At 39.5% G+C, this 11,825-nt stretch overlaps 1 protein-coding gene across 1 annotated transcript; it reads left to right on the top strand.

Annotated features, from left to right (window-relative positions):
- Window positions 1–2,036: 2,036 nt before the first annotated feature.
- Window positions 2,037–7,900, top strand: LOC119724993. The gene is made up of 4 exons (XM_038196358.1): window positions 2,037–2,109; window positions 5,227–5,318; window positions 5,900–6,045; window positions 6,666–7,900. The coding sequence occupies exons 1-4, from the start codon at window positions 2,037–2,039 to the stop codon at window positions 6,880–6,882; spliced, it is 528 nt and encodes a 175-aa protein (XP_038052286.1). The 3' UTR covers window positions 6,883–7,900.
- Window positions 7,901–11,825: the final 3,925 nt, after the last annotated feature.

Raw genomic sequence — 11,825 nt, 5'->3', positions numbered from 1 at the left:
ACTGATCTCCCATGGGTCCCAGTAGGAGTAATAATACAATAAAACATGATTTGAATAATAAAAATTGATAAAATCAAATTCTAAGTACATGTACATGTATGTATTATATATTCACATTGCACAGTATGAAACAAACGTTATTTTAAAACGAAGATCATAAAAGTTGCTTAAATTTGGCGTTAGAAATTGCAACACCTAACAATAAACATAAACATTAAAGTCAACTCATCTAACAGCTAGTGCCAACAAAAGGCACATTATTCAAACCCTCAGACATCACTATTGCATATTTGTGATCAAAATTAAAGAAAATCAATTAAACAAATCATCAATAGCCCAGCTAGTTCGGAGTCAAAATGGTTGATAATGGGTCCGGACAGTTGTGGGAAATGGATCTTTTCCCCTAGCTGGCAGGTTATTCCAGGCTTGGACAACCCGATATTGGAAAGTTTCCCTGCCAGATTTGGTTTTAGGAAGTGGCAGAATAACATTCCACATAGTATATACTACAGGGCGAGTAAAATAAAAAAAAAGCAGTACCCAAACCCCAAATTATATTTCATATTTGAAAAAAATTTGAGCACCAAAATAATAATGATGAATGAAAGCCAATTTCAATAGCTACTTTTAGATGAAAAAGAATTACTGAAATTGGTCAATCCTTTCAAAACAATATCATCATTTAAATTACAATGACCCTAAACCTGTCTCGTTTAAAAAAATAAAGATTTCAAGAATCGTGTCACAATTGTCTTTAAACATCACCAGCAATAAAATCTCAGCAATAAACTGCAAACGTTAAAAACTAGTCAACAAAGTCCTTCTGAAGGCCCGTCTTTAAAAAAAGAAGAAGTAGATTTATAAATCATTATTGTTTGACTAACCAAGGTTGTTAATACAGATATTGTGTGTACAGTTGGTGATAATTGATGAAACAAATATTCTGTGTCATTTTCTTTGTTCCAAGCAGCAAAAACACAATAAATAGGGTTTTTTGGACGAGACAGGTTTTTTTAGGGTCATTGCGTTAAAATGGTGATATTCTTTGAACGGATTGAGCAATTTCAGATTGTTTTTTTTATCTAAAAGTAGCTTTTAAACTTGGCTTTCCAATCGCTATTATTTTGGGGTTTTTGGAGGTACCGGGGTTTTTTTTGGACTCCGCCTTGTAGATCTTGTGCGATGTTTTTGTTTTACTTGACTAGCCTTTCGACAAAGTCATGTCATCGTGACCTTTAGGCCTACTCGGTGGATTGAACTCGGTGGATTGATTTCTCAGTAAATGTATTAACTGAGAAAATCAATCCACCGAGTTCAATCCACCGAGTAGCGGAGGCTATACCTCGAGTAACTCTCACGAGGCCTTTTTGAAATTGTCAAAATGTCTCGGGGTTTTTTTCTTTGAGAATTTATCTACTTTTTAGGGTTGAGAAAGACGTATGTGAACAATACGATAAGCGGTGATCGGTCAAGCGATAAGAACTGCATGTTGTATCTCAAGTCTCCCTTTTAACCGTTGAGGGGGTACTTGCGCGCAGAGACCATAGACACCCCCCCACTTCTAAGGACGTCATCGAAGTTTCTACATTGTTCCCCATTTGTGTATAGGAGTTTAGTTTCTTAAATTCGTGGTTTCCATTACTGTTGTATACTGTTTGTTGTTTTTTTTTTTTGCAGGCATGAGCTCGAGCTACGGTGATGGCGTAAGTTGTACTTTAATCAACATTTGAACGAACAAGCCAGATCATGCACCTTATGACGTCATAATACATCAAATTACAAGCGATATATAACAAGGCAAGGTTTTTTTTTACATTTAATTTATGAACAGTATATTATAATATTACCGACAGCATTAATCCCTCCTCCCTCCTCCCTCCTCCCTCCTCCCTCCCCGTTTTTCGAATATCCCCAGCTGCTGGTTAGCCACCACCACCACCCCACCCCCTCCCCTCCCCACGCACGGCCCCACCCAAGAAAATAGTTCAGCCGATGTAATTTCATCTTTACTTTTAATTTGCTGCAGGATTGTTGCGATGGTTTGTTACGGTTGCGATGGTTTTCCATCATTTCATGTCACCGGTGTTCAGCAGCCCGAAATAACATCCGGTAAGCCTATTTTGCTTTGAACAACTCGTTTTGGAGGAAACAAAACGCAACTCTCAGCCTAACCATTTGTTAAATCATAGTGCACATTACTTCCCTGTTGCTTCCAAAACAGTAGCATTATTCTTGTTTTTGACCGGATAAAGTATTTCTAAAAGGCATATACATTTTGAATCTGGAAGAAAATGGCTTGATCTGACATGTATTCAAGATATGAGGCAAGTGCTGGCGCATGTTTGTAAAATCGAGTAACGATTGAAAGATGCACAGTGGTTGTGAACATGTAGGTTCCTTATGGGTAGGGAACACAATGGAACAATAGGTTCTATCTAGACGCTACGGAATTTGAACTAAGTATAGACCTTTCTATTTTTGTGAATTCGTGGTTGGCAACATATTTTTCCAGGAAAGGCTCATAACGCCCTTAATACGATATAAACGGCATGTTAGGAATTACTGTGTAGCTTTGTCGACCTTTTTCATATTTTTCACATTAAATAACATTTGGAATTTTTTAATATTAGTAGTGTACCATTTTAGTTTGGCAACCCGTGGTTTGTTTTACTAACCACGCGTAGAAGGTCTTTAAAGGGAATATACAACAATTGCAACATCAAAAAAAAACAAACTACCGAATTAGTATGAAACCTTACTAAACTGTTAGCGAATGACAGTCGAAAGCATCCTGTAAAATCACGGCACCTGTTTTGCTGTCATTTTCAAGAAAAGTGGTATTTTTGTATCAATTTCCAACGCTGGTCGGCCGACCGGTTTGGAAAAAACCTGACTGTTTTCCAACTACTTCCCCCAATTTACCTTATTTATTCAGTCACATGTTGTTTGCAATTGGTTACACGCTGGGAAACAGGTGCACACCAGCTAGCTAGTTCCATGCCCTTACAAGTCCCTAAAGTCTATAAATTGGCTCCGTTTCATCTTAAGTGGGTTAGGGAGGGAACCAGACTACATGAACATGGTTGTTTTTCTTGGTTGTTCCACAAAACTTGTCAGTGAACTATATTTTTTTTATGAAATACCAACCCCCAAATCCATCAATTTCTGAAAATTACTGCAAAAACAGATGTTGTATATTCCCTTTAAGTGAGTATGTAAACACGGGTAATCGTGGACTAGGGACAGAAGGGTCAGGGCCACAAACCAAAGGGTCCACGATTGACCGATAGTCCACAAGTGAAATTCGTGTACAAAACCCAGCGGCGTAGCCCAGGGTTCTCATCCTAGAGGGTGTGGGGGGCTTAAGGTTACATCTGTACTGAAAGGTATAGACAGATTTTTTTTTCACCAGACACCGACTTCCCGTAAAATCAAATTAGTGTGTGTGTGTGTGTGTGTCTGGACACCATCTTCCCATGGAAGCTCTGTTCCACGAACATTTAAAAATAAACATCCAGTCGCGAAAAGAAAGGGTTAATTGGTGAAAAATACGCACAAAATCGCGGAAGGGACATTAGGTTCTTCCAGCTAATCATGGTAACTCATACGCTGTGCTTTTCCCTGGTTGCTAAATTTCCGGGGGGGGACTGCCCCAATGAGAGCTGTTGCTAAAAGTTAGAAAGGAATGAGGATTAGGGACAATAGGGGGTCCACGATTTCCGGTGTTTACAAAGATACAATGCAATACATATTTTATTTCATCACAATTAAAAGTCTTTAAAAGTGAAATTCTTCTTCCCAATTGTGTACATGAAAACAATATACGTTATTTTTAGACACGTAACAATTTTCATTAGTCGACAACTTCAGTTTATGAAAAGGTAATAAGTATAAGATCACAAGCAAAAAAAAACCTACTTTGAAAAAAGAGAAGCTTGAAAACAAAAAGCTTATTTTTATAAAAAGTATTCAAATTTGCATGCTGATATGCTAGGTTATTATAGACACGTGAAAATTTACATAAGTCGAAAACTTTAGTTTATGAAGATGGGTCCCCAATTTGGCGATCGTGTACAAACATATGGGAGGTCTTCCTAATGAGTACAAACAAAAGAGGGACAATAGGGGGTCCTCGATTGCAGGCAAATACACACTTGTGTGTGTGTTGTGTGTGGTTAGTTTAGGGATAATCTAAGGTAAGGCAAAAAAAAAAAATTCGGTCTCTGGTCAGACCAAAGTTCCGGAATTGAAGCGGCCACTCGGCTTTTTTTTTTTTTTTTGCTTTTTTTTTCTTCTTCAAGCTTGGATTGTACAGACAAGGTATGTACTATTTTGCTTTTTTGGTGTCCTCATGTACATTGGTGACCTCCATAATTTGCCTTGGTGCTTTCGATCATTTGCCTTGGTGCAATTTCCCATTCCTTGGTGCTCTTTGGTAAAAAAAAAAATGAGGAGGTGCGGAAATAGAGGGCGCTGTTGGAGCTACCGCGGAACATTTTGAAAAAAAAAAGATCGACGCGCATGATTAAAATCGACGCGCGCGCTGACCAGAGACCGACTTATTTTTTTTGTTTGGGCCTAATGGACACACCATGTGCAAACATTCAAAATTCGAACTGACAGAATATTACGAAATATCCTGCTTGATTGTACGTTAAAGGATCAAGCAGCCTGTGAAATCCTAACGCCTTGAATGCTCTCATTTTCGAGAAAGGGGAATTTATCAATTTCTTTGCGATAGTAAAGACCAAATGGGTGTCTCGGATTTTTTTTCTCTCGAAATACTGCCCCAATTAACTTTGGAATCGTTTGCATATCCGTGAATGAGAAGTGAATGTCTCTGGTGACAAATTGGGGATCATGCCACAGTAGTGTGCACGTCAAAACGTTTTAATGAACATTTTGGAGAGGGAGGGCTTTCAACGGAAGCATGTATTGTCACAGTTTTCACTGTATGATATCTACTGAGCTGTAAGTTCGACAGGTTTGTTTATTAAGAACCTTCTTCAGATATTTTTGTATTTCTTGTTCCTTAAAACGGCAAACACATCTTTTTTTGCAACCAGTGCATGTCCATTAGCTTTATAATACGGGTTCATACATGTAAGCTTAGTATACGCGCTTTGACAAAATAGGTGCATATGTAACTTCAAGAAATGTACGCTGGCCCAATAACGCTTTTCCTCACAGTTTTGTTTCGTTTTGTCGTTGTTTTGTTTTTTAAAGGAAACTGGTTCACCTTCCACACAAGCATGAATGATGGATATTCCAAATATTCTCACGAGAACCTTAAATTTGTCCACAACAAATTCTTTGAGGTAAGTTTTGTATATTTTCAATATTTGAACATCGTTTTGTTCCCATGAACATGACTGTATTCTGGTTATATTATGCTGCTGATGTATTAGTTCGATAATGTTGTTCGCATTATTAATCACTTGTATAAGATCAGTAAGAACACTAGCATTGTGAATGGTTTGTATCAGCATCATGCCGTAGCCGGGGGGGGGGGGGGGCGACACACCCCCATGAAACCTTGTCGCCCCCCCAGTCGCCCCCCCCCCCCCTCCATGAGATTTTGAGTTTCTAAAAAAAATTATCATTGATCTACATGACGCCCCCCCCCCCCCCCCCATGAAATGTTCCAGTCCCCCCCCCCCCCCCAGCGAAAAATTCCTGGCTTCGCCACTGGCATCATGGAACAATGTCTTTGCAATGGTAAGCAAACAGTTCTACTATAAAGGAGGCAGTGTGACACTCGTTTTACACTGAACCAACGTCTGGTTCATCTGAACCAACGTCTTACATTTATATGTTGCCAAGTAAGCAAATGAATGTCATAAAAATCATTATAGGGGACCTTCATTCATTTTATTGTTGTTCTACATATTGCAAACAGGTACTCACGCCAGGATACTACTATGTGTACAGCCAGATATGTTATAAAGTGGATGGTTCTTATACTTATGGCCACGATGTAGCTGTGACGCCCGACTGTGGTAATGGTGACAGGTTCCACATTCTTCGAGTCAAGTCAACACAAAGGTGAGTGACTGTTTTGTCATTTACTTGATTTATGGTTTTCTCCGCAAAAGAGCTTAATTTATATCCATTTCTCGTTATGTGGTATGATGGTCAGTACATAAGCAGGGAAGCCCGAAAGATTAAACTTACTTGCAAAGATAGTCAAAGACCCTTCTATTTCAGTGGAGTTCTGGAAAATTAAATTTATACGCAGTTTCTCAATAGCCCGCATGCGTGCATGCTGTTGCAAAATGGGATTTTGGAAGGGAATGTATCGAAGGTACAAAAATTAACAGCAGAATCATGAACCTAACTTTCGCTTGCCTTTCTTTACGTTGTCTCATCAAAACACTGACATTTCGTCAGTTTTCATTTTCAGTGGGACGGTGATCGCTTGCGCAGGGAAAGTCGCGCTGCCAATTTACTCAAATTACACATTTCGATTCCAGCGAAATCGCAACAAAGTAATGATACATAGGACATCACATTTCCTTCAAATTTGCACGAAATATGAACCAGACATTGTTTGGCGCCCTTTCCATTCCGCCGAATAATTCTCTCTACAATGACATCATGGGCCTACGAAATTATTAATTGCCAAAGCATTAACCTTCAAGTTTTCTATGTATACTTATCTGCAGAACGGATGCTGTTGAGCCCGATCTTGAGAACACAGGCTACGCAGGAGGCGTATTTTATCTGGCAGCAAATGATAGGCTTGGTGTACGCCCTCTACCGGGCCAAAGTGTGCCACTTGACTACCAGGATAGCATCGCACAGACCAGCTATTTTGGCGCTTTTTTGTTGGCACCAGACAGGCACGTCGAGGTCAATCCAGACCTAAGCCCGTGCACATAAACACATGCCATACTAAAGGAATGGTAGGGCCTACATGTATATAGCTTTATTACTTTATTGCTCAGATGAATTCATTTTTTTTTTTAAGTTCAAAAGACTGTTAATTGTGGATTTTGAATGGGGTCATTATTTCTCAGTTATACTTGTAATTGTAGACTTATACAATAGCAATAGTTAGCAGGCTCAATCCATGCATCCGTATTTTTAACAATTGCGTAATTGTATATTAATGTATTGCATATCATAAGTGCGCTAAAAGATCTTTGTTTATAGTGAAGTCAATCCAAATTTATGTTCCAAGACACAGATATTGTTTAAAAAGTGTGAATGAAATTGAAGCAAAATGTTAGTAATAGTCTTTAGTTGTTTATTGAGTTATGTTATTGTATGGCAAGTAATTCGATTGTACTGAAAGGTTCAAAGAAGAGTAAGCGTTTTTTTGTGCAAAGAAATATAAAAATATATATATATAAACCCAGATGATTATCCGCGTTAACTCCGAAAACAGTACTGTAAATATTATAATACATCCCTAATGTCAAGGTCGATGTCGTGTTCTAAGTACAGATAGTTTATGCATTGTAATATATATATATATACACGGGTCTGAAGTATTTAGTCAACTACTCCTTATTATTCGATTTCTGCAACCCTTGATGTTTTGCTCTCAAGCCCTGCTCAAGAAAATTTTGGAGCAAAGGCTCAGTCATAATGTACAAGGCCAACTCCAAGGCTTTGACCGGCAAGGCCAAGGCTTTGACCCTTAAGGCTAATAGCAAAGGTTTCGACCCTCAATACCAATAGCCAAAGCTATGGCCCTCAAGGCCAAGGCTTGACCCTCGATGGGAAGGCCAAATCCAAGGCCCTATTCATAACTATTAGTTTTTAAAAATGAGTTACGTCATCACAAATTGCTGGTATTAAGTAAAAACATCTGTATTTAGTTGCAGTCAGAACATTTTTTATAGGTATCATGTCTGATTAATGTCAAAATTTAAGTTCAGGAATTCCACTTTCATATCAAATGGTACCAAAAATGTTTCATTCGAATTAACTGTGTTTCTGGAATTTAGGTTTTCCTGGCCAATTTCCCGAAACGTTCATTCACTTCTGAAAATCGGTTTCAATTCAACGACAGTTCAATCGTTTTCATTGTCCGTGCATTCGGTTTTGAGAAACAGACGGCCAATTCCGTTACCTGTGCATTCATTAACGCAAGCATACCTTTTCTAAATTGATTTCAGGTACAGCTAATTTGATTGACGGTTAATGAAAAAATGAAAACCCCTAATTGTATCTGGTGCCAAAATGCAACCTTGCGCAGAGTGACCTGCTGCCCTTTGGGCCCCAGGTAACCGAATTTTTTGGAAAAATAAATAAACTGAGGGCCAATGACGGTCACCTTCCATCTAATCCTCATTCGACCCTTGCCAAATAAGCTGGTTCAATGAACTTTGCAGCCAGGGCTACACCCAGGCCGCGTCAACTTTCGACCAGGCCTCCTGCCAAGTCTCATTGTAACATCAACAAAGAGCTGTAACTTGACACTGTCATCTCCCTTCATAACTGCATACCACAGCCGCCAGTCAATTATCTTTCCAGCGCACTGTCTGGCAACTGTCTGGACACTGTCTGGCACGTGGCTTTTTGTTGTATTGCTATGAATGGGGTCTTGCGTAGTGCGGGAAAGTACCTGCTGCCCAAAGGGCAGCAGTTGACGAGTTGTTGTAAAGTTTTTTTGTAAACGCTGCGCAAGGTTAAACTAAAAGTGAAATAGAATGGTAAATGTTTGAAATCGCCCTCTAAATGCGACACAGATGTCTTGTAAACGAATCTGCATGGACATAAACGAAAGGTGCTGCTCAATCACGTATTGATTGAACTGAAATGGAATCGAATGTTCTGGTAGCGAAAATTAAACGCGTGTTCAGAGCGATTCTCAAATTCATACGAAAATGAATGACAGATTTTCAGAAGTGAGTGAACATTTTAGGAAATTGGCCGGGAAAACCTATAATAAAAGAATATTTTTCTTCCTCATAGTGCCACACACATTAGAAGTAATCTCAACCAAGTTTTAAAACAACGGGAAAATCTCAAATGACTAACTTTGTAACTTATTGTATGTGTGACTATTAAATGCTTTTATGACACTTTTATTCAGTATTTGATCAGTGAAGTTATTGTTTGGACAATAATGCATGTAAACTCACCGTCACCACGAAGTAACCTTAATCCCGCAATCATTTTTATTTGGGGGATAAACATTTCTTGAGAAGGGCACTTGCACATCCATACATCCATTTTTTCTCCGGACACTTTGCCTCCGTTAAATCAAGGGGGGGGGGGGGGGGAGAAGGGGCAGGCTAGTACCATCTGTCGATGGGGGCGCTGTTCAAAGCCGATGATTATGCACACTAACGGACAACAATGGTGCTTTTCAGAGAGATACATGCGCGAAATTAAAAAGAAAAGGGCACCCAGTACGGCCGATGGGACAAAAAAGGGAGCAAGTTCTTTTTTAAAATGGCACTTGTTCGGAAAAAAAGGCACTTGTTTAAAGACGGGCACTCTTTACAAAATAGGGGGGGGGGGTAAGCGCTGGTGAAAAAAAGGGAATTTGAATAGAGAAAGAGACAGTCTTTACAAAGTATTAGGGCCCCCCCCCCCAGTGGCGTCGCCAAGGGGGGGGGCCAGGGGGAGGCACGTCCCCCCCCCCTGGAAAACCTAGTGCCCCCCCCCGAGTGCCCCCCCATCAAATGCTGGTGCCCCCCTATCCTCTGCAAAATTCTGCGCGTTGTAAAAATCATTACCTCAAAAATAGCAATTTCTTGAGATATCTTCAGATCGAATTTAGCATCAAATGTGGCACCATTTTGCATCTAGCCCATCCTCCGTATGCGAACATTTTCCACCCCCTCCCCTTAGACCCCTTCCCCAGGATGGCGATCCGTATCCACCTAAGTGCCCCCCCCCCCCATCAAATGCTGGTGCCCCCCCCCTGGTGCCCCCCCCCCCCCCCCGGTTGGCTACGCCTATGATTTTGCTGCATTGTCTGAAAGAGGGGATCTTGATTGACACGTTAATGTATGGTTTGTATTGAACAAAAAAAGACTCTCTCAATGAGTTATCAAAAGTAACCAATGATAAGTCCACTTCGTGAAAACTACAAAAATCAGATAACGCTGCATGTGTTCGAGTTTTCACGAAGTGACGCTAGCACCCGAGTGTATAAGCTATAGGCTTAGCGTTACTTCGAGAAAACGCCAGAAGTGAGTCGTGCATATCACGTGACATTTTGTGTGACTTCGTGAAACGCAAAACCCGTTTTTGACGCGTATATGATATATGATAATTTATTGTCCACAATAAGCATGCGGAAATTTGCTTATATATAAACATATAATACTATACATACATACTTAATTGTCCGCTCATAATACCGACGCCTCATAGGTCCGAGACGCCTCATAAGTTCGGTAAAATCGCATCCCCTAACCAAATAAAGGCCCATAAGTCAGACGCCTCATAGGTCCAACGCCTCATAAGTCCGACGCCTCATAGCTCCGACGCCTCGACAAATTAAACGCCTCGTTTTTCCGACGTCGGACTTATGAGGCGTCGGACCTATGAGGCGGAATAAATAAATGTTATGCCTCATAAGTCCGACGCCTCATAAGTCCGAAATTTCGGACTTATGAGACGTCGGACCTATGAGGCGTCGGACTTATGATACTGCCCCCATTTGCAATATTGTACATTTGCAAATATATCAAACACTAAATTGAACTTATGACTAACAAAAGCTTAATTAACAATGTGAATAACCAATAGAAGGAATGAATACCATTAAAAAAATTCTATATACTATAATAATATACCAAAAAACCTATAACTAGAGGTTCGCCTTTGTTGAGTTACAAACGCAGAGTGGTTGGGCAGACAGCCTTTTCATTATACACTGCCCAGTTAAGTTAGTGGAACGAAGGATCACGAAATTAAAACCCTCCAGTACAATAAATTATTTTGTTGCAAAAATGTATCTTTAAAGGTGTGATAAATTTCAGTAAACATTGTATACCCGCAAAAACGTTATTTCTGGTTTGATGACGTCATCTGTGAAAAATGGTATACTGATAAACTTCGGAGAGGATACATTTTGATTGTGACGTTAAAATAACGTATGAAAATATGGGAAATATAATTGTTTGTAATAACACCTAACTTCCGGTTTGATGACGTATTAATAACACCTTACTTGCGGTTTGATGACGTCACAGCATTAGAGATCCAAAGGTGAACATTGTAATGGATATCATTCTTTGGACTACGAAGATACGACAGGGATCAAATGATAGAATTTAATTTAAAATAGGATCCTTTTCAAATTCTCCTAAAAGTAACTTCCGGTCTGATGACGTCATGAATTTGAAACCTTGCCAATTTACCTGTGGTTAATCAGAGAATATCAAGGGGCAATTTTGTAAAATTTGAACGGATGGTTTTCAAATTAAAGAAAGCAAACACTATTTTATGTGCCGCTAGGGGGCGCCCTTTTGAAAGATGACGTCATCACACTTTTTTTGTGACTGGCATTCCTCACTAAACACTTTCATAATTTATATGTGTGTAGTAAAATGCTTCCGTTTTGAGTTACATTCAGTTTTGATTGCACTTCCGGTAACACCGGAAGTGGAGGTCAAGCGGTTTTGTGTCCGGGGACAAGAAATGTTTCGCACGGCATAGTAACGCAGAATGGTCGGGAGGCAATTTGTTCATGAAACACTGCCGAGTTAAGTTATGAATATCTTTATGTATCAACAAAGGATCACGAAATTAAATCCTTTCTATCACAATAAATTATTATTCCCTTTCGGATGATGACGTCATCACACTGTTTTTAGGACTTGCACTTCTCACTAAACACTTGCATAATATATATG

Source organism: Patiria miniata, unplaced genomic scaffold, assembly GCF_015706575.1.
Source record: "Patiria miniata isolate m_02_andy unplaced genomic scaffold, ASM1570657v1 HiC_scaffold_18, whole genome shotgun sequence".
Lineage (NCBI taxonomy): Eukaryota > Metazoa > Echinodermata > Asteroidea > Valvatida > Asterinidae > Patiria > Patiria miniata.
The sequence above is the reverse complement of the archived record's forward strand: the minus strand, read 5'-3'. Positions and strand labels throughout refer to the sequence as shown.

Bases quoted from the DNA above. Each gene is read 5' to 3' on its own strand.
- LOC119724993 (XM_038196358.1), top strand. From the start codon at position 2,037: ATGGTTTGTTACGGTTGCGATGGTTTTCCATCATTTCATGTCACCGGT. The intron at 5,319-5,899 runs GTAAGTTTTGTA...TATTGCAAACAG, and splicing joins TCCACAACAAATTCTTTGAG to GTACTCACGCCAGGATACTA. The intron at 6,046-6,665 runs GTGAGTGACTGT...ACTTATCTGCAG, and splicing joins CGAGTCAAGTCAACACAAAG to AACGGATGCTGTTGAGCCCG.